Genomic DNA, 23,346 nt, shown 5'->3' with positions numbered 1-23,346 from the left:
AGTGGACAACAAACGTATTTTTCATGAAGAGATTCGCCCAAAGCAGCTTACAATACATTGAATAGTAATTAGGTACTCTTAATTATTTATCCCTATTTGTCCTGGCAGGCTCACAATTTAACTTTGGCACCTGAGGCAATAGAGGGTAAACGTTCTGTCCACTGCTGGCTGAATATCAAAGGGAATGGAAATTAGGCATCCCTGGACACTGCCAGAGAGTTTGTTCAATATTAGAGGTGCTCAAGCACCTACAGCTCCCACAGAGCTGGCTCCTACACTTAGAGGGCTGTCCGAGTGCCCGGGGGTATTTCCAAAACCCAGCAATTTATCTGGGTTTTGGAAGTCCCCCGAGCTCAGGGCTGCTTCTGGAGGGCATCTGTGCATGCGCAGATGTGGTCCCAAGCTCAGGGAGGTCCGTGTGAGAGGCGGGGGGGGGGGGGGGGGGGGCGGCAGAGCTGGAGGCGGAATGGGCTGGTGGGGCGGGACCAGGTGTCCTCTTTTTTTCATAGAGGAAATCTGGCAACCCTACCTACACAGGAAATAACTCTGAAACATCAGATGTTCCCTTCTGCAGCAAAGCCAGGTTGGCTTAACCATTAGACAAACTAGGCTGTCCGGGCAGCACCTTCAGGGGAAAGGGGGAGACAAAGAGCAACTGCAGTCAAAACAAGATAGATCCTGGTTGCCATGCCAACTCAGAGAATCATGAACTGGCGCTTTTAATATTTAAAAGTCTGATGTCTAATGCATTTTTACAGGATCATTCTGGAAGGAATTATATTGGGTTAAACATGATTGTTCACTTTAATTATTAAAATCTCGGTGGGAGGGGTGTCTGGGAAGTTGAAAGTGAATTGACAGGGGCATGAGACTGAAGGTTTGTCTAAGGTGTCTAAGTCCCTTGCACCCAAATGTGATTACCAGTTCATAAAATTGCCAACTTAGTGCTTGATAACATTGTCATCTCATGTTATAGGCCACAAAGCCCATTTCATGGTTATTCCCCAGACATCCTACTTAATATCAAGCTCATTGTTTAGGCAGAAAAGACAAATGAAGGATCGTCAGGTACTCGCAGTGTAATAACTAACACCTTTTGATAATAAAGTGCTGTTAGCATGTATAACACAATAACTTTACCCCCAGAAAACCTTCTTGCCAACTTTAAGTGCAGGAAGACTTGCTCAGGGCCATAAAATGGAATGCTGGTGTCAGAAGTGGGATTGGACCCTAGAGTTGCAGGTGTCATAGTTCTGTCCACCACACAGGGAGCACTCATGGCAGAGCAGTACTGAGTAAGCTCATCTGTTTCTGTATCACTGTACAAGGTGCTTGAGGCTTCAGTAGGCCAAAAACGGATTTACTGAAGAGGAAGGAACACATACTGCTCAGTCCAAGGTATCAACCAGAAAGTCGAAACAGAAATCAGGGGCATTCCATCTCTATCATATCTGTAAAGAAATAAAGAAATTGGTTTTCAAAATTCAGTTGAACTCTGAAGAGAAAAATCTACACCATTCGGGATTCTTCAGCCATGGTGTCATATTTTTATATATATAACACATGGATTATGTATATATGGTTTTTTTTTTTACAAACCATGTCTACCCTCTGCATGCTGACCTCTCTTTCTCTCGCTCAGGGTCCTCTCTGACTGACTCCCCTCTAGGCTTATAAACTCTTCCCTGATTGAGTTCCTCCCCGATGGTTTAGCGCCATCTGCTGGAGGATAGCTCCACTGCCATCTTAGTGAACCTGTGCCCTCTGCTGAATATTGGCATAATCGCAATCTCAGTGAGGGAGTACAGCTTGCTCCCTCACACTCCCATTATATGCATGTATGAATTATACATGGGGGGGGGGGCACATTATCACCAAAATTCTCTAAATGGTGCTTTGTGTTGCGTTGGCAAATTTGGGCATTCGTTCGATTTGTGTGCGCAGCTTAGTTGGAGAATGAGTCAATTAACCCTAATAATTGTCTTCTTTAACTAGTAATTATTAGCATTAATTGGTCTTAATTTACTATATGCGTATAAATTTAGGCCTAAAATTTACATGCGGCACCAAAATGGGAGTGTGTAAATGGGAGGTTCATGGCCGGATTGGGGGTGTTTCTCAAAGTTACACATGCAATTATAGACTAAGGGGTGTCCACGCTTAACTCTAGGCACTAGAGTTTGCACCTTGTTTCTGTTGGTACAAATGGCCATGCCTAAAGTTAGGCGTGACTCCCAGACATAAGCGCTATTCTATAAGCTGAGCCTAACTTTAGACATCATTTATAGACTAGCACTTAGGTGGGGGGGGGGGGGGTTCTGAGCTGATTTTAGGTGCAATCTATAGAATTCAGTCCTGTATACATAAAAATACAGCAATTTCATCCGTAGCATGCCTTTTTTAAAACAATTATGCCTTAAACAAAAAGCATCAGACTAATTTGTATTGATTGCTGTTGGCCATGTTTATAGTGCAGTTGTGACATTAGTACGGCCATCTTTGTTGGAAGCAGAGAGGAAAGGTGAGCTGAAAGGGTGAGGTTAAATTGTAGCATGGGGTGCAAGCCGGTTGCTTCCCCTTTGTCCTGTCATTTCCTCTTCTGATCACTACATGGTTTCAGAGGAATATGTGGAGCTTCAGTCAGTTTGGTTTGTGATAGGAAGACGAGTAGAACTTTAAGACCCTCCCACTGTCAACCTTCAAGCCCCTCCCTTCATCCCGCATCCAGGCACATGCTCTCCATCCTTACAAAGAAAAAGCAGATGACGAAGACCCCTCCAGCAAACGCAAATATGACAGCCAAGGCGATGAGGATAATCCCCCAATATGGTAGTGTCTCCGTCGCCTCTGCTTGCTGGTTGGTGGTGCCTAGAGGAACAGATCGTTCAAAAGTCAGAACTTTTCCACATGCTGCCTGAAATTTTACCACTTCTGAGCTAATTTAACCTTTGATTTATTTATGTCTTTCCATAAAAATGGTGCCTCAAGCCACTATAATAAGTGCACAAAAGAAATAAATGTAGATAGTGAAGGTACCTTTTAAGATAAGGCCCTCCTTTAGTAGTGCAGAGACTTGAGCCAGAGACTGAAGAGATTTAAAAAGGCTTTTATTAAACAAGCATATATGCTGGACTTCTGGGCAGAACTGGCTGCATAAACAGAAGACCCTGAGGATCTCGGACACCAAAGTTATATAGTGTCCTAACCAGTTCAAACCAGTTCTAACCAGCTCTGGCCAAAAGGTAACAGCAGAGAGAAAAACAAAACCATAAATCCATCCTATAATCTATACATCAAGGCTAACATCCTATTGCCTCCTTGCCGTGCCAGGCACTTAAGACAGATACATAGAACAGGCCTGCATGCATACGTGATTTCTCAGAGCAGTGAAATGGAGTCACAGGTTGCTGTTTTTAGTTTTACTACCCACTGATCTAAGATGGAGTTTTTCATATACACCGTGACCCAGGTATGTCAGCTAGCTAGGGATCCTTCATTCCCAACTTTTCTTCTGTAGGCTAGCTGACTAGCTGGGTTATGGGAGGTCAGGGCCATCTGTATCAGAGGTGGGGACTGGGTGATAGGAGGAAAGGGCCAGGACTAGGGCGGTGGTACTTTTGTCAATCGTAGTCCTAATAGTACGGTTAAGGGTTTTCAATAAACATGGTAACAGGCAAGGAAGAACACAAAATATGACAGAGAATACCAGGAAAATTATGGTGAGGGCTTTAAGAGTCCCGGTTTGGAGGCCCAATCAGTCAGTGAGTTAAGTCCAAATATATCATCATCAGCCCAAGTAGCAGGACCGTAGACAGCAATGATGCGCTCCGGGGGCCAAGTGTCTTCCCATTTACCAATTTCCAGGCTTCTTTCAGAACGGGCCCGTTGATCGAATACTGGGACAGCCAGATGTTCTCCTTCGGATAACGGGAGGAGGAAGAAGGCTGGTTTGATAGTGCCCAGAACACAAGTGCCAGTCCAATTTGAGGGTAGAGTGGGGTATGCCGTTTTCCCACAGATCCAGTAGTATCCTTCTGGTGCAGCCCAAGGGGCAGAAGCAGGCAGGTTGAGGTAGACATTTAATGTGGTAGCATTGCCAGTAGTATTCCATCGTCTGGGTATTTTTAACTTAGGATCTCCGGTCCAATAAGTCCATCCGGGCTGAGAGGTACTGTTTTTAGTCCATAAGGATTGGCACTGCAGGTGTCCAACACGAGTGGTAAAGGATGGTCCGAGATGCTGTATGCAGTGTTTTGCCAGAATGGAGTTTTTCAGGGGCCAGCTGGGTGCCCCTGCAGACATAACAGTTTGTCAGATTTAAGGTGGCTCCTATGGTTTCAGCGAACTGTATGAAAAGGTTGCGGGTGGTGGCAGAGGGCACAAAGTCTTGTTGGTCAAGTTTCATATGTTCATAAAAGTCGGGAAACACAATGCTGTGTTGTTCAGGGATCCGGTGTCTCTCAACGAGTTTGATGTGTAAGACAGTACCAGGGTCTGTGCCCTTACCATATATCTGTAGGCCCACAAGATAGCGAGCTTTCCGGAGGCTATCATCGAGGTTCCATTTAAACGGCTGTAGGATAGTGAAGTTAAGTGGGTTACAGTTCTGGAGGCCACAGTCAGAGGTAGTCACCCATTTTGGATAATATGGCTCGGGTGGTAGGCAGTCGGGTCATACCCCAAGTAGCCCAGGATACACATCTCCAGTAGTTACAGTAGTAGTGTTCGGAAGACCCTTCACAGTGGGACGGCTTCTGTCCCGCCAGGCACATGTATTTATCGTTGTGCATATATTCCCTCCTCCATGCTAGGGCACCACAACGTCCAAGGAAGGTGGGGTTCTTGTCCATGGCATGGCAAGCATCAAAGAGGACTGAGGCCGGGACATAGGGATTAGTGACCAGGGTTTGTTGAATCAGGGGGCCCTGATCCCAGACTGACCTGACCTCTATCCAAGTATCCCTATTAGTTGCTTTGGGGTCGAAACAGATCTGTGAATCTCCATTATTACATATAGAATATTCAACCTTGTTATATATACATACAGGGGTCACTAGTTGACCCTTACACTCATAATTAGTTTGAAATCTAATAACATTTTCCGTTTTGCCCCCATTGTCCACTAGTGCCACACAAGGGGCACACCCAGGCGTGGGAGGGGTAGGGGACATGGACAATGTTGGCAAGACGTAAATCACAAGCAGTAAATATACAACAGAGTTCATATTAAATATCTTGTCAGATCTCCGGATCAGACGTGCGTGATTACTCTTCCAGAGTGTGGAGCAGCCGCGTGATTTTCAGTTGAAGGTCAGTAGGCCCTTTTTCACAAATATACTCAGCAGCGGGCTTCACACGGCTGTAGTGAATCCAAGACTCGTAGCGGGACAATTTGACAGCTGTGGGGGAAGCAAGTAAGACAGTGAAAGGCCCTGTCCAAAGGGGTTTCAGCGGTTCTTTCTTCCATACTTTCAGCCACACTTGATCCCCAGGTTTGTAGAGGTGAACAGGGGTTGTAATTGGCAGCGGGGCTCTAGAAATGACCCAGTTCTGTAATTTCATAATGGTCTTTCCTAGTTGCTTTATCTCTGCGTCTGTGATAGCGTTCCCTATCTGTTCAAGAGACTCGGGGTCTAGACTGACTATCGGCGGGGGTCGGCCATACATGAGCTCAAATGGGGACAACTGATTGCGTTTACCTGGGGTACAGCTATGTAGGCGGGGCCATTATCGCTGCCAATCACTAGGGGCAGGCCATAGCGAGGGATGATGTCATGGAGTAAAACCTTTACTATTTCCCTACTTTTCTCTGTGCACACTGGGTAGGCCTCTGGCCACCCAGTGTGGGAATCAATGAAAACCAGGAGGTAACGGAACCCATGGGAGGGGGGCAAGTGGGTAAAATCAGTAGAGAGGACTTGCATAGGGTGTGAACCGATAGGCTGGTGGCCAGGAACGGAGGGTCTGACAGAAGAGGGGTTGTGTCGGAGGCAAATGACACAGCGGAGCAGAACATGGGAGATGAGTTGAGAGAGATTCGGGATATAGAAATTCTGTCGGAGAAGAGTGCGGAGGGCTGGGTTACCGGCATGAGAAAAATCGTGTGCACGTTGGACAACAGTGAGGGCCAGGAGTTGTGGAACATACAGGAGGGTATAGTAATCCATCCGGATGGGAGGGTGCAATGGCCAGGTTGCTGCGTGGCCCACTTGCGCTCGGGGTCAGTGTACTGGGGGGAAAGGGAATGAAGGAAAGGTTGAGGGGAGGAAAGGGATAACAGAAGAGGGGGTGTGGGCGGACCTTGGAGGGCCGCCTGGCGAGCCGAGCGGTCAGCCAAGGCATTACCGCGGCTGATGAAATCACGGAGGCGACGGTGGGCCCAGCAGTGCATGATAGAAACTTTGGAGGGTAGCAGGATAGCATCCAAAAGGTCCAGGATGAGTTGGTGGTGTTGGATAGGGGATCCAGAGGAGGTGAGGAAGGAGCGCTGGCGCCAGAGGGCAGCGTGGGCGTGAACAGCTAGAAAGGCAATTTAGATAGGAAAAAAACAAAAATGCAAAAAGGGAGAGAAAAATCTCCAAAAATGGCCAATGGTATAGTTGGTTTCCCCGGGGTACCCCACAAACCAAACAGATAGACAACACAAAGATTACAGGGCATAAACAAACATAGAAAACAGAAAAGGCGTGAAACTTTTCTTCCAGCTGGCAAGGATTCAGAGCTGAACTTAGATCTGCAGAGAAATGCACAGTTATACAAAAACAAACGTCCATCATAGCACGAATCATAATTGTGTGCACACAGTGGCAAAGTAAAGTGCGATATAACACATGGCATAATAATCACATAATCATAAAAGGCATCTATTAATGGTTACTGGAACATCCGAAAGAGAAAACGTAAGAATGTGATCACTCTGGCTTGGTGCCCTGCCAATTACATTCATAAGGCAGACAGGGACGCAACTGCTAGGGTGTGCTTCAATCTTGAAAAATAAGCAAAACTTACTAGGTAAAGTAAGATACAGTGTACAATGTTAAATATAGAGGTATTCTGAAGTATGGCAATGTCAATTCAAAGGAAAAAAAGAAACATGTTAAATGTTAAGTGCAAGGTCATTTCAAGGTTACTGAAAGCAGAACATTGTCCTCCTTCTCTGGGTAGAAAAAGGCTCATTGTAACAGGTCCAGAACAGCTCTGTATGTATGACTGCGAAGACAAAGAAGAGACATTTTAACGTGACACCACCCCTGAGGTCACTTAGCCATGTTCCCTGCAGGCAGACCTGGAACCCTTGTCTGCCACCTGGGTCCCGCTACACTCTGAGGAGTGGGCACTGCTGCAGACTAGATGTAGCTACTTTAGTCTGCACTGTCCTTACATAATAACTACCCCCTTCCTCTGGAGTTTGAGCTACCAAGTTTATTTTAAAGGTATTTCTGTTTCCAATTGTATTTAGAATCAGATTGATAATAACACTTTATACAAACATGCATGGGAAGAAAGAATTCATAAAGAACACCAGGATAAAGACACAATACGGGAAAGCAAGGGAGACTGTTAGCACAAAAGAAGTAATCTCAATCCATCCGTTATCAATAAAACTCATTCATAAAGGGAAAAAAAAAAAAAAAGTTGACCACATTACACCGCTATTGATTAAGTCCCATTGGCTACCTATTAGCCACCAAATTACTTTTAAGATATTATTCTTGGTTTTTAAAGTTCTAGCTTTCAATGAGCCTCAATTCATGTCTAGAATGATCATTCCTTATTATGCCCCTCGTTCTCTACGATCATCATCACAAGACTTATTAACTGTACCTTCTTTAAAAATTGTGGGTACAAGAAGAAATGACATGTTTTCTGTTACAGCGCCACAAACGTGGAATGCACTGCTACTGTACATCAGAAAAGAAAAAGATCTTATCTCTTTTATAAAACTCTTAAAAACTTTATTATTTAACTTTGTACTTGTGTCTTAAAATTGTTTGTCCTCTAAAATGTTGTTGGTTTTTTTTTTTAATTGTTCAGCGCTTAGAATGTTTGTATAGGCGATTCATCAAATAATAATAAAACTTGAAACTTGAACTTGAATTATCAAGCCCATGTTTAGCAAATATTTCAATTTTCAGAAAAATATGGATACTTAACCTCTATCATTGTTAGTCTTGTACTTTAAATCCCCCAACACTGGGATACAAAGGCAGGGATGTGCCAAACACAAATCCCACATGTCTGACAAACGGTTGCTTTTTTTTTTTTCTTTTTTTATTACCAGCAGACACCACTTTGACAACTGCGAGAACACGTAAACTATCTGGCTCAACTTTCTTTAAATTACTCACTGTCTGTAACAAATCCACTGCACGCAACATATATCTAAAATCACAGTCCTTATTCTCGTTCATCAGTGCGAACTCACATTCTTAATTCTGTCTTGATCCACATGCATTTTACCCTGTTAAGCAACTTACACTATCCTGTCTGCAACTTTCGGCAAAACAATCATGCTGGCTTGCTTTACCAACTTTTCCCAGGTTTCCAACCTAAATGCTATTTCCATCTCCCCGGGTAATTTCTCAACATCACCAATTTCTCGTTCTCTGTGTCTTGTCAGGTGTCCCCAGAGCTTTTGTTTTTGTTTTTTTTTAATTTGACAAGTATGACAAAAAGTTGATTATATTCCAAATACTAAGCCTTTGACAACAATAAAAATAAGGATGAAGAAAACAATAAAAAATCTTAGGGTCGCCATAATCGCCAGAAAAGGCAGTTGTAAAATATTTAAGCATGATCTGAAGGGGCTCGATGGTGTTCTGACCCATATTATACAATCTATATATGCACCCAACAAAAGTTCCAATTTCCAGAAACCAGAATCCTATATACCTCTCTGTGCTTCACAACTGATTAAGAAGTTACTAGACAGAAGAGATAGAGACAGGATAGAGAAGGAATCAACTTCTCACTTACCAAGACAGGTCCGGTACCGGCACAACAAAACCAGGAGCCAGAAATCTCCACCGATTCGTTCCTTCTCGAGGTGCAATCCGTTGTCTTCGACGAGAAAACCGTTCCTGGTCAACCACCAGGTTAATGCCGGCTATTACGGGTCTCGTAGGAGGCAAGGTTTGAAATCCTCCGAGGGAGACGATCGTGCCAAACAGGCTCAAGTCTGTAGATCAAGTCCCTGTTCGGCTGCGCCAAATGAAGGTACCTTTTAAGATAAGGCCCTCCTTTAGTAGTGCAGAGACTTGAGCCAGAGACTGAAGAGATTTAAAAAGGCTTTTATTAAACAAGCATATATGCTGGACTTCTGGGCAGAACTGGCTGCATAAACAGAAGACCCTGAGGATCTCGGACACCAAAGTTATATAGTGTCCTAACCAGTTCAAACCAGTTCTAACCAGCTCTGGCCAAAAGGTAACAGCAGAGAGAAAAACAAAACCATAAATCCATCCTATAATCTATACATCAAGGCTAACATCCTATTGCCTCCTTGCCGTGCCAGGCACTTAAGACAGATACATAGAACAGGCCTGCATGCATACGTGATTTCTCAGAGCAGTGAAATGGAGTCACAGGTTGCTGTTTTTAGTTTTACTACCCACTGATCTAAGATGGAGTTTTTCATATACACCGTGACCCAGGTATGTCAGCTAGCTAGGGATCCTTCAGATAGCATTAAAATCAAAATTAGTTAAAAACAGCACAATCAGTGCGGTCAGGGCCTTCAGGGAATTCACCCCACCCCCTGAAGGCCCTGAGGGCACTGCTCTGAATTTGATTGGTCAAGCAGGCAACAGGCAGATGCTGCTCAGCCAATCAAATTCGGATCAGTACTGTCGGGGCCTTCAGGGGGGTCGGAGAATCCCCAGCACAAGAGCCCTGCTTTTATTTTTGTTTACTTTTTTGTTTGATGTAGTTTGACTGGTTGAGTAGGCTGCCTAGTCAATAATTCAAATTGCATCAAGCAAAAAGTAAACATAAAAACAAAAAACAGGGCTGTAGAGCTGGGGATTCACTGAATCCCCTGAAAGCTCTCACCGCACGCCACTAAACACAAACACACTCCATTTCTCCCCCAACTTGCAACTCTTATAAGACGTGAGATCATATTAACAACACCCCAATAAATTAGCAATTAACTACTCCCCACAGTTAAAACATTCCTAAAGGAGATAGCAGATAGTTTTATGAACTTTTATTATTTACCTGATAAAGGACAAGATCAACAACAAAAAGAAAAACCTTCAGACCAAGAACCTTTAAATATCTCACAAATTTTAGAGACATCTGAGAAAGATTTAGCATTATCAGCCATTATGATTATTACCTTAGCTTTACCTGTTGATAAAACATGGTTGTTAAAGCTTTACTTTAAAAATAGACAAAAACGTTTTCTTGGTTACAGAATACAAATGTTTCCAGACTTGGCACGGGAGACGCAGAGGCGCCGCCGTGAATTTCTTCTTTTGAAACCTGGGGTGATATCTTTGGGGGCGACCTTTTATTTAAGACATCCGTGTAAATGTATTGTGTGTTACTAGATAATGACACGGTGACAAAATTCATCATCATTACCGTCTCCGCGGATAACCGCGGTAAACAATCTTCATGTCATTCTTTAAGGAGAGAGGGAAGAATCGGAGTATGAATGGCCACAACCACTGATCCGCAAGCTTTGCTTTGAAGAATGCTGGTGTAGAAGGACTGAGGTTGAGATAGACACTGAAGAATGACAGTCTCTGGTATCCAGAGCAGATATTGTGATGTCATAATGCCTCATTCCACCAGTGCCTAAGAGCCAATCACATCAGTGATGTCACAATGGCTTCATTATCCTTGGCTCCCATAAGAATCAGAGTATGAATGGCCACAACCACTGACCCTCAAGCTTTGCTTTGAAGAATGCTGGTGTAGAAGGACCGAGGCTGAAATAGACACTAGAAAATGACATGGGATTATTTCCCGCAGTTATCCGCGGGGACGGGAACGGTGATGAATTTTGTCACCGTGTCATTCTCTATTACCATACTCTTAAGTATGTGTTTTTTGAACCATCCCAATTATCCAATTTTGTGGCAATGTCTCGTCTGAATGTAAGCAACCCTTGAGCCCTATAATTTGATTATTGGACCTCACTTCAGTGCTAAGCTTTCAGTTCTTTTGTAACTATTAGTAATTTTATTTTTGCCATTTTTTCTTGATTCTTGGATCCAAGTTGAGGACTTGAGCATAAATAGTAAATTTATTAACTTATGAGTAATATTTACATTGTATTTAATATCTATCCTATTATTGCTTTCTGTACAAGTGTAATACTTGAAATTTAAATTGAAAATCAATAAAAGATTTAAGTATAGTTTTATGAACTTTTCCCTAGTCCTAGAATTATACAAAAGGATAAATAATACCGATACTCTGTATTTAGGGTTTCCAGACGTCCGGATTTCCCGGGACAGGTCCTCTGGGTTTTGAAAAGCTTCCTCGAAATCGTGTCAGGCAGGAGGGCATCACGTGCGCGCGTGTGATGTCATTACATTGCATCCACGCTTGCGCAGATGCCTTCCTGCCCAACGAAAGCAGGTAGCGGGGCTGGGATAAGGCTAGGGTGGGATTGGGGGTGGGACTGGGCATAAGGGGATGGGGATGGGTGGAACTGGGCGGGCGGGTCTAGGGGGTCCGGATTTTACTGAAGTAAAATCTGGTAACCCTATCTCTATTAGCTGGTGAAATCATGAGAGTGTGCAAAATATGTGGGGTGGGGGCCACCAATGACATATTGAGGACAGATCTGACTGGTTCATGCCTTGTGTGAGATCACTTATGACATCATTGTCATCTAGAGTTGCATCAGGGGATCATCTGGATGCCTGGGTTTTGCCCAAAGGTATCCATGACGCTTTATTTAACTTATAATCCGTAGAGGCATTGGGCAGAAGAACATAAAAATAGCCATACTTGGTCAGACAAATGGTCTATCTAGCCCAGTATCCTGTTTCAAACACTGGTCAATCCAGGTCACAAGTACCTGGCAGAATCTCAAAGAGCAGCAAGATTCCATGCAGAAACTCAAATAGTAGTAAGATTCTGGAATCCCAAAGCGTAGCAAGATTCCATGCAGAATCCCAAATAGTAGTAAGATTCTGGAATCCCAAAGCGTAGCAAGATTCCATGCAGAATCTCAAATAGTAGTAAGATTATGGAATCCCAAAGCGTAGCAAGATTCCATGCAGAAACCGAAATTGTAGTAAGATTCTGGAATCCCCAAGCATAGCAAGATTCCATGCAGAATCCCAAATAGTAGTAAGATTCTGGAATCCCAAAGCGTAGCAAGATTCCATGCAGAAACCCAAATAGTAGTAAGATTCTGGAATCCCAAAGCGTAGCAAGATTCCATGCAGAATCCCAAATAGTAGTAAGATTCTGGAATCCCAAAGCGTAGCAAGATTCCATGCAGAAACCGAAATTGTAGTAAGATTCTGGAATCCCCAAGCATAGCAAGATTCCATGCAGAATCCCAAATAGTAGTAAGATTCTGCAATCCCAAAGCATAGCAAGATTCCATGCAGAATCCCAAATAGTAGTAAGATTCTGGAATCCCAAAGCGTAGCAAGATTCCATGCAGAATCCCAAATAGTAGTAAGATTCTGGAATCCCAAAGCGTAGCAAGATTCCATGCAGAAACCCAAATAGTAGTAAGATTCTGGAATCCCAAAACGTAGCAAGATTCCATGCAGAATCCCAAATAGTAGTAAGATTCTGGAATCCCAAAGCGTAGCAAGATTCCATGCAGAAACCGAAATTGTAGTAAGATTCTGGAATCCCCAAGCATAGCAAGATTCCATGCAGAATCCCAAATAGTAGTAAGATTCTGGAATCCCAAAGTGTAGCAAGATTCCATGCAGAAACCCAAATAGTAGTAAGATTCTGGAATCCCAAAGCGTAGCAAGATTCCATGCAGAATCCCAAATAGTAGTAAGATTCTGGAATCCCAAAGCGTAGCAAGATTCCATGCAGAAACCGAAATTGTAGTAAGATTCTGGAATCCCCAAGCATAGCAAGATTCCATGCAGAATCCCAAATAGTAGTAAGATTCTGGAATCCCAAAGCATAGCAAGATTCCATGCAGAATCCCAAATAGTAGTAAGATTCTGGAATCCCAAAGCATAGCAAGATTCCATGCAGAAACCAAAATTGTAGTAAGATTCTGGAATCCCCAAGCATAGCAAGATTCCATGCAGAATCCCAAATAGTAGTAAGATTATGGAATCCCAAAGCGTAGCAAGATTCCATGCAGAATCCCAAATAGTAGTAAGATTCTGGAATCCCAAAGCATAGCAAGATTCCATGCAGAATCCCAGCCTAACAAGATTCCATGCTACCGATCCCAGGGCAAGCAGTGGCTTCTCCCCCCCCCCCCCCCCATGTCTGTCTCAATAGCAGACCATGGACTTTTCTTCCAGGAACTTGTCCAAACCTTTTTTAAACCCAGATATACTAACTGCTATAACTAACTATTGAGTGAAAACCTATTTCCTCCTATTTGTTTTCTGATTATTTCCATGTAACTTCATTGAGTGTACCCTAGTCTATGTACTTTTTGAAAAAGGATCAACTCGACCTCTCTCTGATGACCTGGAAATAATTGGCGATCTTAACCCTAATGCAGTAGGGGACAATGATGTAATGAATCTAACAGGTGAATATCCTGTGACAGATCACTTATCTGCAGAGATTGGTAACCCTGCTGTGCCCTATTATAAGGGTTATTTATCAACATAAGAACATAAGAGCTGCCATACTAGGATAGACCACGGGTCCATCAAACCCAGTATCCTTTTCCAACAGTGGCCAAAAGTATCTGGCAAGATCCCAAGGAGTAAAACAGATTTTATGCTGCTTATCCTAGGAATAAGAAGTGGGTTTCCCCAAGTCCATCTTAATAATTAATGGATTATAGGCTTTTCTTTTAAATTATCCAAACCTTTTTAAACCTTGCTAAGCAACGAATTGCAGGGTTTAATTACACGTTTAGTGAAGAACTATTTTCTCCGGCTTGTTTTAAATCTACTACTTAGTAGCTTCAACATATGCCCCTCCTAGTGCTTGTACTTTTGGAAAGGGTAAACGAGCGATTCATTTCTACCTGTTCTACTCCGCTCAGTATTTTAGAGACCTCTATCATATCTTCCTCTGAGCCATCTCTTCTCCAGGCTGAAGAGCCCTAGCCGCTTTAGTCTTTTCTCACAGGGAAGTTGTTCCATCCTGTTATCATTTTTGTCACCCTTCTCTGTACCTTTTTGAATTCCACTATATCTTTTTTGAGATACAGCAACCAGAATTGCGCACTATTCGAGGTGCGGCCACGCCATAGAGCGACTCAATGGCGTTATAACATTTTCATCTTTGTTTTCCATTCCTTTCCCGGTAATTCCTAACTCATTAAAGTCTCTTTGCAGAATAAAACAACCTACCATATTTACCCAGACCAGTGACCAAAGAAGGCCTCATACAACAGTGCCAAACTAATTGGCTCCACCATAAAGGACCACAATAGAATTGCACAAAATAGGCAAGCAGTTATTGGAAGGTGAAAATAGGAATCCACTTACCAGTGGTAGCACCAGTTAAGGCTGTGGATTTGCTAGTCATGCTACTTGTGAGGGTGGTTGCATTAGCTATGCCACTTGTAGTTGTGGTCACATTGGTCATGCCACTCAGTGTGGTTGGGTTGGCTGTGTTACTCATGGACATGGTTGCGTTGGTCATATTATTCATGAATGTGGTTGATGTAGCCGTGGCACTTGGTGCGGTCAAGTTGCCTGTGCTATTCATGGATGTAGTTGCATTGGTCATCCCACTCAGACTCGTCACTTTGGTCAAGCCACTCAGTGTGGTTGGATCGGTTGTGCTATTCATGGACATGGTTGCATTTGTCACATTATTCATGAGTGTGGATGATTTAGCCGTGACACTTGGTGTGGTCAAGTTGCCTGTGCTACTCATGGATGTAGTTGCATTGGTCATTCCGCTCAGACTCGTTGTCACATTGGTCAAGCCACTCAGTGTGGTTGGATCGGTTGTGCTATTCATGGGCATGGTTGCATTTGTCACATTATTCATGAGTGTGGATGATTTAGCCGTGGCACTTGGTGTGGTCAAGTTGCCCGTGCTACTCATGGATGTAGTTGCATTGGTCATCCCGCTCAGACTTGTCACGTTGGTCAAGCCACTCAGTGTGGTTGGATCGGTTGTGCTATTCATGGGCATGGTTGCATTTGTCACATTATTCATGAGTGTGTATGATTTAGCCGTGGCACTTGGTGTGGTCAAGTTGCCTGTGCTACTCATGGATGTAGTTGCATTGGTCATCCCGCTCAGACTCGTTGCCACGTTGGTCAAGGCACTCAGTGTGGTTGGATCGGTTGTGCTATTCATGGACATGGTTGCATTTGTCACATTATTCATGAGTGTGGATGATTTAGCCGTGACACTTGGTGTGGTCAAGTTGCCTGTGCTACTCATGGATGTAGTTGCATTGGTCATCCCGCTCAGACTCGTTGCCACGTTGGTCAAGGCACTCAGTGTGGTTGGATCGGTTGTGCTATTCATGGGCATGGTTGCATTTGTCACATTATTCATGAGTGTGGATGATTTAGCCGTGGCACTTGGTGTGGTCAAGTTGCCCGTGCTACTCATGGATGTAGTTGCATTGGTCATTCCGCTCAGACTCGTTGTCACATTGGTCAAGCCACTCAGTGTGGTTGGATCGGTTGTGCTATTCATGGGCATGGTTGCCTTGGTCATGTCACTGGTGGAGGTAGTTATATCAACAGTGCCACTCGTGGCACTGCTCATAGTATACATAGGCGTAGTTGATTTGGTCATGTCACTTGATGTGCTTAATATAGTTGTGTTGCTCGTCTCACGTATGGGTGCCGGCGTGGTGATGGCCATAGAATCTGTAAAAATGTAAAAAAAGATGAAACAGTCAGGTCAAAAAGCACTTATGTAATAATCATCAGATTTTGGCTACATATATGCTTTGTTCTTGAAATTTCCCACTGGTGAATGCATTTATTGTGACAATATAAAGGAATACAATGGTGTCAAAAGGAAGGAAGGAAAGTATGAAAATATGTGGAGGAAGGAGTAGCCTAGTGGTTAGAACTATAGCCTCTGCACGCTGAGGTTGTGGGTTCAAACCCCACATTGCTCCTTGTGACCCTGGCCAAGTCACTCAATCCTCCATTGCTCCAGGTACATTAGATAGATTATGAGCCCACCAGGAAAGACAGGGAAAAATACTTGAGTACCTGAATGAATTCACAAAACCATTCTGAGCTCCCTTGGGAGAATGGTACAGAAAAATTGAATACATAAATAGTGTGAAAAGTTTCAGCCTCTGATAACCAGAGCTGGTATTGTGACATCATAATGCCTCATTCCACCAATAAGAGCCAACCTCATCAGTGATGTCACAATGGCTTGATTGGCCTAGACATGGCTCACTTTTACTACATTTTGATTTCTAGAGTTGCGCATTGGTTAAAGCTACAGCCTCAACACCCTGAAGTTGTGGGTTCAAACCCCACATTGCTCCTTGTGACCCTGGGCAAGTCACTCAATCCTCCATTGCTCCAGGTACATTAGATAGATTGTGAGCCCACAGAGACACAGGGAAAATGCTTGAGTACCTGATTGTAAACCATTTAGATAACCTGATAGGTGGTATATAAATAGCTAATAAGATCAAATTTAAAAATAATATACAACTAAGATTTATTTAAGTACAAGAGAGACCAGGAATGTTCCAAAGACGGAGCCAAAAGTTATGTAGACATTGCAGAGAGAGAAAGAGATAATGGTTACTGCGGATGGGCAGCTCTATGACCTCACAATGCAGGTGCACAAAACCTCAGCCTATAGGAAGAGGAGATGCAAATGTTAAGAGCCTTAGCCAATAGGGAGAGGAAGAGATAATGGTTACTGCGGATGGGCAGACTGGATGGGCCATTTGGCCTTTATCTGCCGTCATGTTTCTAAAAATGTAGATTGATAAATCTTGCACTATAACTATGTTGAATTATCCTGTAAACTGCATTTTGGGGCCCTTTAATTAAAGTGAGCTAAAGATTAGCGCACGCTAAATGCTAAGGCATCCGTTATAATCTGCGGATGCCTTAGCATTTAGCCTGCGCTAAATCAGTTAGTTCACCTTAATGAAAGGACCCCATGATGTATATTGGTATTAGATCCCTAGTACTGTGTGTCAAATTAGGATAAAAACTTGTACTTTAACTATGTCAACCTGTAACCCGTTCTGAGCTCTTTGGGGAGAACGGGATCCTATATAATAAGGTGACAGGTCAATTGCACGCAAGGCAATCGCGCGCGGACAAAAACGCGAAGACAACTCAGCACAAAGACAATAACGCACGAGACAATTGAGCGCAAGGATAACTCAGCGCAAGACAATTGAGTGCAACGATAACGGAGCGCGAGACAATTGAGCGCAACGATAACTGAGCGCAATGACAATTCAGCGCGCCCCTAGATGGCGCCTGGCGAACAAAGGCCATGTGCACGTTCAGCACGTTAACACGTGATCACGCTGCGCATGCACACTCCTTGCGTGCTTCCGTGATCTCTGATCTGTGATCAGTAGGTCCGTGGCTAACAGTGCGCAGGGTTCTTTTCAGTTCGTCTTCGTCTTCGCCCACCCCCCTCCCCGGCACATCAGAACCCCCGTTGAGCCTCCCACCGCGGTCTGACCCTCCCATCCACCTTCCCTTCTCGCGGTCTGGCCGGCTCCCTTAGTCCCTTGCCGCCGCTGCCCCCCTTCCCACAGTCCCGACAAATCTGACTCCAGCAGCGGCCGCAGCACTCTAAAAACGCTGCTTTGCAGCCTTCTACTGCCCTGATTTGCTCTGCCGCGTCTCTGATGATGTCAGCAGGGACACGGCAGAGCAAATCAGGGCAGTAGAAGGCCGCGAAGCAGCATGTTTAGAGTGCTGCGGCCGCTGGAGGGGGGGGGGGTGGCAAGGGACTAAGGGAGCCGGCCAGACTGCGGGCAGCATCTTCAAGTGTTTAGGCTGGCGGCGCGTTAAGAAGTTTGAGCTCAGAGGAGTGGCTGGAGGGTGTCGTGCCGGTGCTACAGGTGTCCCATGCAGGTAAAAATTCTCACAGGAGGGGAAAGGGGGCTGCTTCGGGGGGAGAAGTGTGCTGGGAGGCAGACAGCTTTGCTTAGGGAGGGGAAGACAGAAGGGGGGCCATGGAGAGACAGTCAGGGAGGAACTGGAGGGGGAAAGGGGGCTGCTTTGGGGGAGGGGTGTGCTGGGAGGTAGACAGCTTTGCATGGGGGAGACAGAAGGGGGGCCACGGAGAGACAGTCAGGTAGAAACTGGAGGGGGAAAGGGAAAGGGGCTGCTTTGGGGGGGTGCTGGGAGGCAGACAGCTTTACTTGGGGGGAGACAGGGTGGGAGACAGAAGGGGGGCCACGGAGAGACAGTCAGGGAGGAACTGGAAGGGGAAAGGGAAAGGGGGCTGCTTGGGGGAGGTGCTGGGAGGCAGACAGCTTTGATTGGGGGGAGACGGGGTGGGAGACAGAAGGGGGGCCATGGAGAGACAGTCAGGGAGGAACTGGAGGTGGAAAGGGAAAGGGGGCTGCTTTGGGGAAGGAGTGTGCTGGGAGGTAGACAGCTTTGCTTGGGGGGAGACGGGGGGAGACAGTCAGGGAGGAACTGGAGGGGGAGAGAAAAAGGGGGCTGCTTTTGGGGAGGGGTGTGCTGGGAGGCAGACAGCTTTGCTTGGGGGGGAAGGGCCATGGAGAGACAGTCAGGGAGGAACTGGAGGGGGAAAGGGAAAGGGGGCTGCTTCAGGGGGAGGGGTGTGCTGGGAGGCAGACAGCTTTGCTTAGGGAGGGGAAGACAGAAGGGGGGCCACGGAGAGACAGTCAGGGAGGAACTAGAGGGGGAAAGGGAAAGGGGGCTGCTTTGGGGGAGGGGTGTGCTGGGAGGTAGACAGCTTTGCTTGGGGGAGATGGGGGGGAGACAGAGGGGGGCCACGGAGAGACAGTCAGGGAGGAACTAGAGGGGGAAAGGGAAAGGGGCTGCTTTGGGGGAGGGGTGTGCTGGGAGGTAGACAGCTTTGCTTGGGGGAGATGGGGGGAGACAGAAGGGGGGCCACGGAGAGACAGTCAGGGAGGAACTGGAGGGGGAGAGGGAAAAGGGGCTGCTTTTGGGGAGGGGTGTGCTGGGAGATAGACAGCTTTGCTTGGGGAGACAGAAGGGGGGCCACGGAGAGACAGTCAGGGAGGAACTGGAGGGGGAGAGGGAAAAGGGGCTGCTTTTGGGGAGGGGTGTGCTGGGAGGCAGACAGCTTTGCTTTGTGGGGAAGGGCCATGGAGAGACAGTCAGGGAGGAACTGGAGGGGGAGAGGGAAAGGGGGCTGCTTTCTAGCACCCGTTAATGTAACGGGCTTAAACACTAGTAGAAAATGAATTCAATAAATAAATATGAGGCACCTGTAGAATATAGGAGATATAACACTGTGCAAGACTGCCTTTTGCCATCTCCAGTGGCCCCAGGACTTTTATTGCAGTATTTATTCATCCTGCAAGAAATCAGCTCCCAGCGCTCAGACAGAGATCCTCCTAACCCAGGGGTGGGAAACCAAGGTTCGTCCATGGCCATCACCCAGTTGGAATTCAAGATTTCCACGGTGACTATGCATGAGATCTATTGGCATGCCATAGAAGCAACACGCACCAATTAATCTCGTGTACAGTCATTATGGAAATCGTCAAAACCTAACTGGGTTGTGCCTGCCCCTGTCCTGACATGTTTCTCTTCCGTCACTCCATGTGCTGCACCCTGAACAGAAAATGCTGGTTTCTTTCGGAAATCTGAGACAGGTCTACATGCATCAGTAATCGATGGAACAAGAGGCAAAAGCACAACCTGTCTAATCCAAAAGAACCACACGTAGTGCCTATCTATTTGCCTTCCCCTCCCTGAAGGGCTGTGTATACAATAGAGAGTTGCACAGGGACAGAAATCCCACCCATCCCCGCCCGTCCCCACCAGGATCCTCTCCGTCCCCACCCATCCCTGCCAGGATCCTCTCCGTCCCCACCTTTTCCCGCAAGGAATTACCTCCATCCCCACCCGTCCCCATAAAAAGCAACAATTACTTCTGACAGGATCATCAATTCCAGTTTCTTTTGTGTTGTCGCTGCTGTTTTCCTTGTGGAATCTCTTTGGTGGAACCCTTTTTTTGTTTTCTGTTCAGGTAATTAACTTATAAACCCCCTCTTTTACTAAGGCTGACGTGCTCATTATATTATATGGACAAACCCTGCTTCCAAAGCCTTCTATCCCCGTGGGAGTCCCGTGGGCTAGAGGGGGGTCCCCGTGGGAGTCCCGTGGGCCAGAGGGGGGTCCCCGTGGGAGTCCCGTGGGTTAGGGGGGATTCCCGCGATCCCCGTTCCCGTGCAGACCTCTAGTATACAAGAGATTCCTTAATAGAACACTGTCATTCCAAGCTGGCAAATGAAATAATTGTCTAACGACCCTCATTTCAAGGGCAACCTCCTACCAATTTTTCAGGAGATCAGTCAAAACCTACCTCTTTGATAAATTTCTCTGACTCCTTCCTACCTTGCCATATCACTGAATTACCTGCTGTATCTCCGACATATTTCCGGTTATACCTAACCTTTTTCGGCTCACTAATGTAATTGAAATTTGTTACCAATGTAACTGACAATATTCTCTGTAACATCGCTGTATATGTACAGTCTCTTCCTCTGTAAACCGCTCTGAACTGCTTGTGGTATTGCGGTATACAAATAAAAGTTATTATTATTATTATTATTACTGTGCAGCACATTACAGTTGGGAGAGAGGAAAAAGATCTCAGAAACCGGCTCAGACGTTGAATGAAATGTAAGTCGGAGACTTAGGGCTCCTTTTACTAACCTTGAGAAAAGGAGACTACGAGGGGATATGATCGAGACATTCAAAATACTGAAAGGAATCGACAAAATAGAGCAGGAAAAAAACGTTATTTACAATGTCCAATGTGGCACGGACAAGGGGACATGGGCTGAAGCTAAGGGGGGACAAGTTCAAGACAAATATCAGGAAGTTCTGCCTCACGCAACGAGTGGTGGACACCTGGAATGCTCTCCCAGAAGAGGTAATTGCGGAATCCACCGTTCTAGGATTTAAGGGTAAGTTAGATGTACATCTCCTTATGAGTGGCATGAAGTGACATGGGTAGGGGTAGGCTAGATGCACTTCTCTTTACGAGAAGCTTGGAACGATATGGGGACCAAAACTATGCCAGGGTACGCCTGGCGGGGCCTCCGCGTGTGCGGATCGCCGGACTTGATGGACCTAGGGTCTGTTCCGGAGATGGCGCTTCTTATGTTCTTATGTTAGGGCTTTAACGCGTGGAACAGCGCACGCTAAATTGAGCTGGCGTTAGGTCTAGCCGCGTAGCGTGGCTTTAGCGTGCGCTAAACACGCTAAGGCAGCTTAGTTAAAGGAGCCCTTAGCGGTTACCGATTTCTATCACCGACTTTTTAAGAAACCTCTCTCTCTTTTTTTTCGTGATTCAAGTCTATTCGACTCAAAACTTATAGTGCCTGGTGCCTAGAAACTTTAATTTTAAGCGTCTCCTTCTCTCCGCGCCTCTTCACGTCGACGTCCGCACACGCATAAAGGTTTGTTATACTGCTTATCGTACTTCTAAGCGGTGTAAGAGGATTTGACAAATTAACAAAGCAAGTCAACATTAACAAGACGTACTAACGTATGAGAAATAGGAGGATAAGGGGGGAACTCCATAAAATATATAGGATAGAGAGACACTTGGAAGTACAAATTAGGCAGAGTTCCCTTCTCATTCTTTTGTGGAAACTCTGAATTTCTCCCTCTCCCTCTAAAACCCTCTCTCTCTTTCAAACCCCTCCCTCTTTCTCTCTCTCTCTCTCTCTCCCTCTCTCTCTCCCAAACCCTCTCTCTCTCTCTTTCTTTCTCTCTCTCTCTCAAACCCTATCTCTCTTTCTCTCTCTAAAACCCCCTCTCTCTCTCTCTCTCTTTCAAATCCTCTCTCTCTCAAACTCTCTCTCCCTCTCAAACCCTCTCTTTCTCCCTCCATCCCTCTTTCTCTCTCTCTCAAATCCTCTCTCTTTCAAACCTTCTCTTTCCCCCCCCCTCTCTCTCTCTCCTAAACCCTCTCTCTCTCAAACCCTCTCTTTCTCCCTCTCTCTCAAACCCTCTCTTTCCCTCCCTCCTTCTCTCTCTCTCTCTTTGGGAAAGGTACCTCCCTGATATTTTTTGATTTTGCATTTCTTTTTCCCTTTCTACGGAGTTGTACTACATGCAGATTCTGACTTTTTGGGCTTTCTAGATCAGTTTTTGTTTGCAGATTTTTATTTCTAATTTGTTATCCCTATTGATGAGAGTCTGTCTGCTTTCTGCATGTGTTATTGAGCCTATAGTTGCTGTGTATGGGGATCTGTAGCTATCCTGCTCTTTTCTCTTTTTGTCTTTCTCCCTCTCTTCTCTTCTTCTGAACCGGAACCATGGAAAAGACACCACAGAAGCGGAAGAGAGGAAAAACACAACACTGCCACTAGTTTTAGTAATTTCACAGCACTTCTTCCTTATCCTCTAATTGCTAAACAAATTGCTTTCATTACCAAACTATACAATAACATTAATTATTGAATAATAATCCAAAGTGAAATAATTACATGTCCTGTGTTTGCAATGGGTATAACTAATGGGCAGACTGGATGGACTGTTCAAGTCTTTATCTGTCATCATTTCCTATGTTACTATAGGGGTTAATATTAAGGCGTGCTAACCAATTTAACGCATGCTAAAAATTATCACATGCTAAATGCTAAGGCGTCCGTAGAATATAATGGATTCCTTAGCATTTAGCACCTTAATAAAAGGACCCCTATAGGTTACTATGACATCTCTGTTAATACTATAGGGTTGGCACTATCGAAAAACTACTGTATTTCACTTTTGTAAATGGCTTTTTGCCTGGGTATGAGGACTTTTTGAAAGCAGCTCATCCCCCACATGTTCTCAGGGGCATTCTCGGGGTGGGGGAAGGAATGGTGCGCACAGTTTTGCATTTTCAAAACAAAGCGTGTTGTGGTTGTTTTTTTTTGCTGACTGAAGCTGCCGCCGAAATAGCAGGAGCAAATTTCCGCAGGCACTTTCAAAGGGAAATGTCAGAATGACACGGTGACAAAATTCATCACCGTCCCCGTCCCCGCGGATAACCGCGGGAAATAATCCCATGTCATTT

General features: G+C 45.1%; 1 protein-coding gene across 1 annotated transcript; it reads right to left on the bottom strand.

Moving 5' to 3' along the window:
* Positions 1–530: 530 nt before the first annotated feature.
* On the bottom strand, positions 531–14,853 carry LOC117346085 (cell wall protein DAN4-like). Its single transcript, XM_033915413.1, has 3 exons — positions 14,622–14,853; positions 2,750–2,868; positions 531–1,451 (listed from the first exon to the last, which is right to left on the bottom strand). Exons 1-3 carry the CDS (start codon positions 14,842–14,844, stop codon positions 1,446–1,448), a joined length of 348 nt encoding a protein of 115 aa, XP_033771304.1. The 5' UTR covers positions 14,845–14,853; the 3' UTR covers positions 531–1,445.
* Positions 14,854–23,346: the final 8,493 nt, after the last annotated feature.

The sequence above is a fragment of the Geotrypetes seraphini genome, chromosome 12 (assembly GCF_902459505.1).
Source record: "Geotrypetes seraphini chromosome 12, aGeoSer1.1, whole genome shotgun sequence".
Classification (NCBI taxonomy): Eukaryota; Metazoa; Chordata; class Amphibia; order Gymnophiona; family Dermophiidae; genus Geotrypetes; species Geotrypetes seraphini.
The sequence above is the reverse complement of the archived record's forward strand: the minus strand, read 5'-3'. Positions and strand labels throughout refer to the sequence as shown.

Coding starts and splice junctions, on each gene's coding strand:
- LOC117346085 (XM_033915413.1), bottom strand. CDS start 14,844: ATGAATAGCACAGGCAACTTGACCGCACCAAGTGCCACGGCTACATCA. Junction 2,869..14,621: donor CTTAACTGGTGCTACCACTG/GTAAGTGGATTC, acceptor CTGTTCCTCTAG/GCACCACCAACCAGCAAGCA.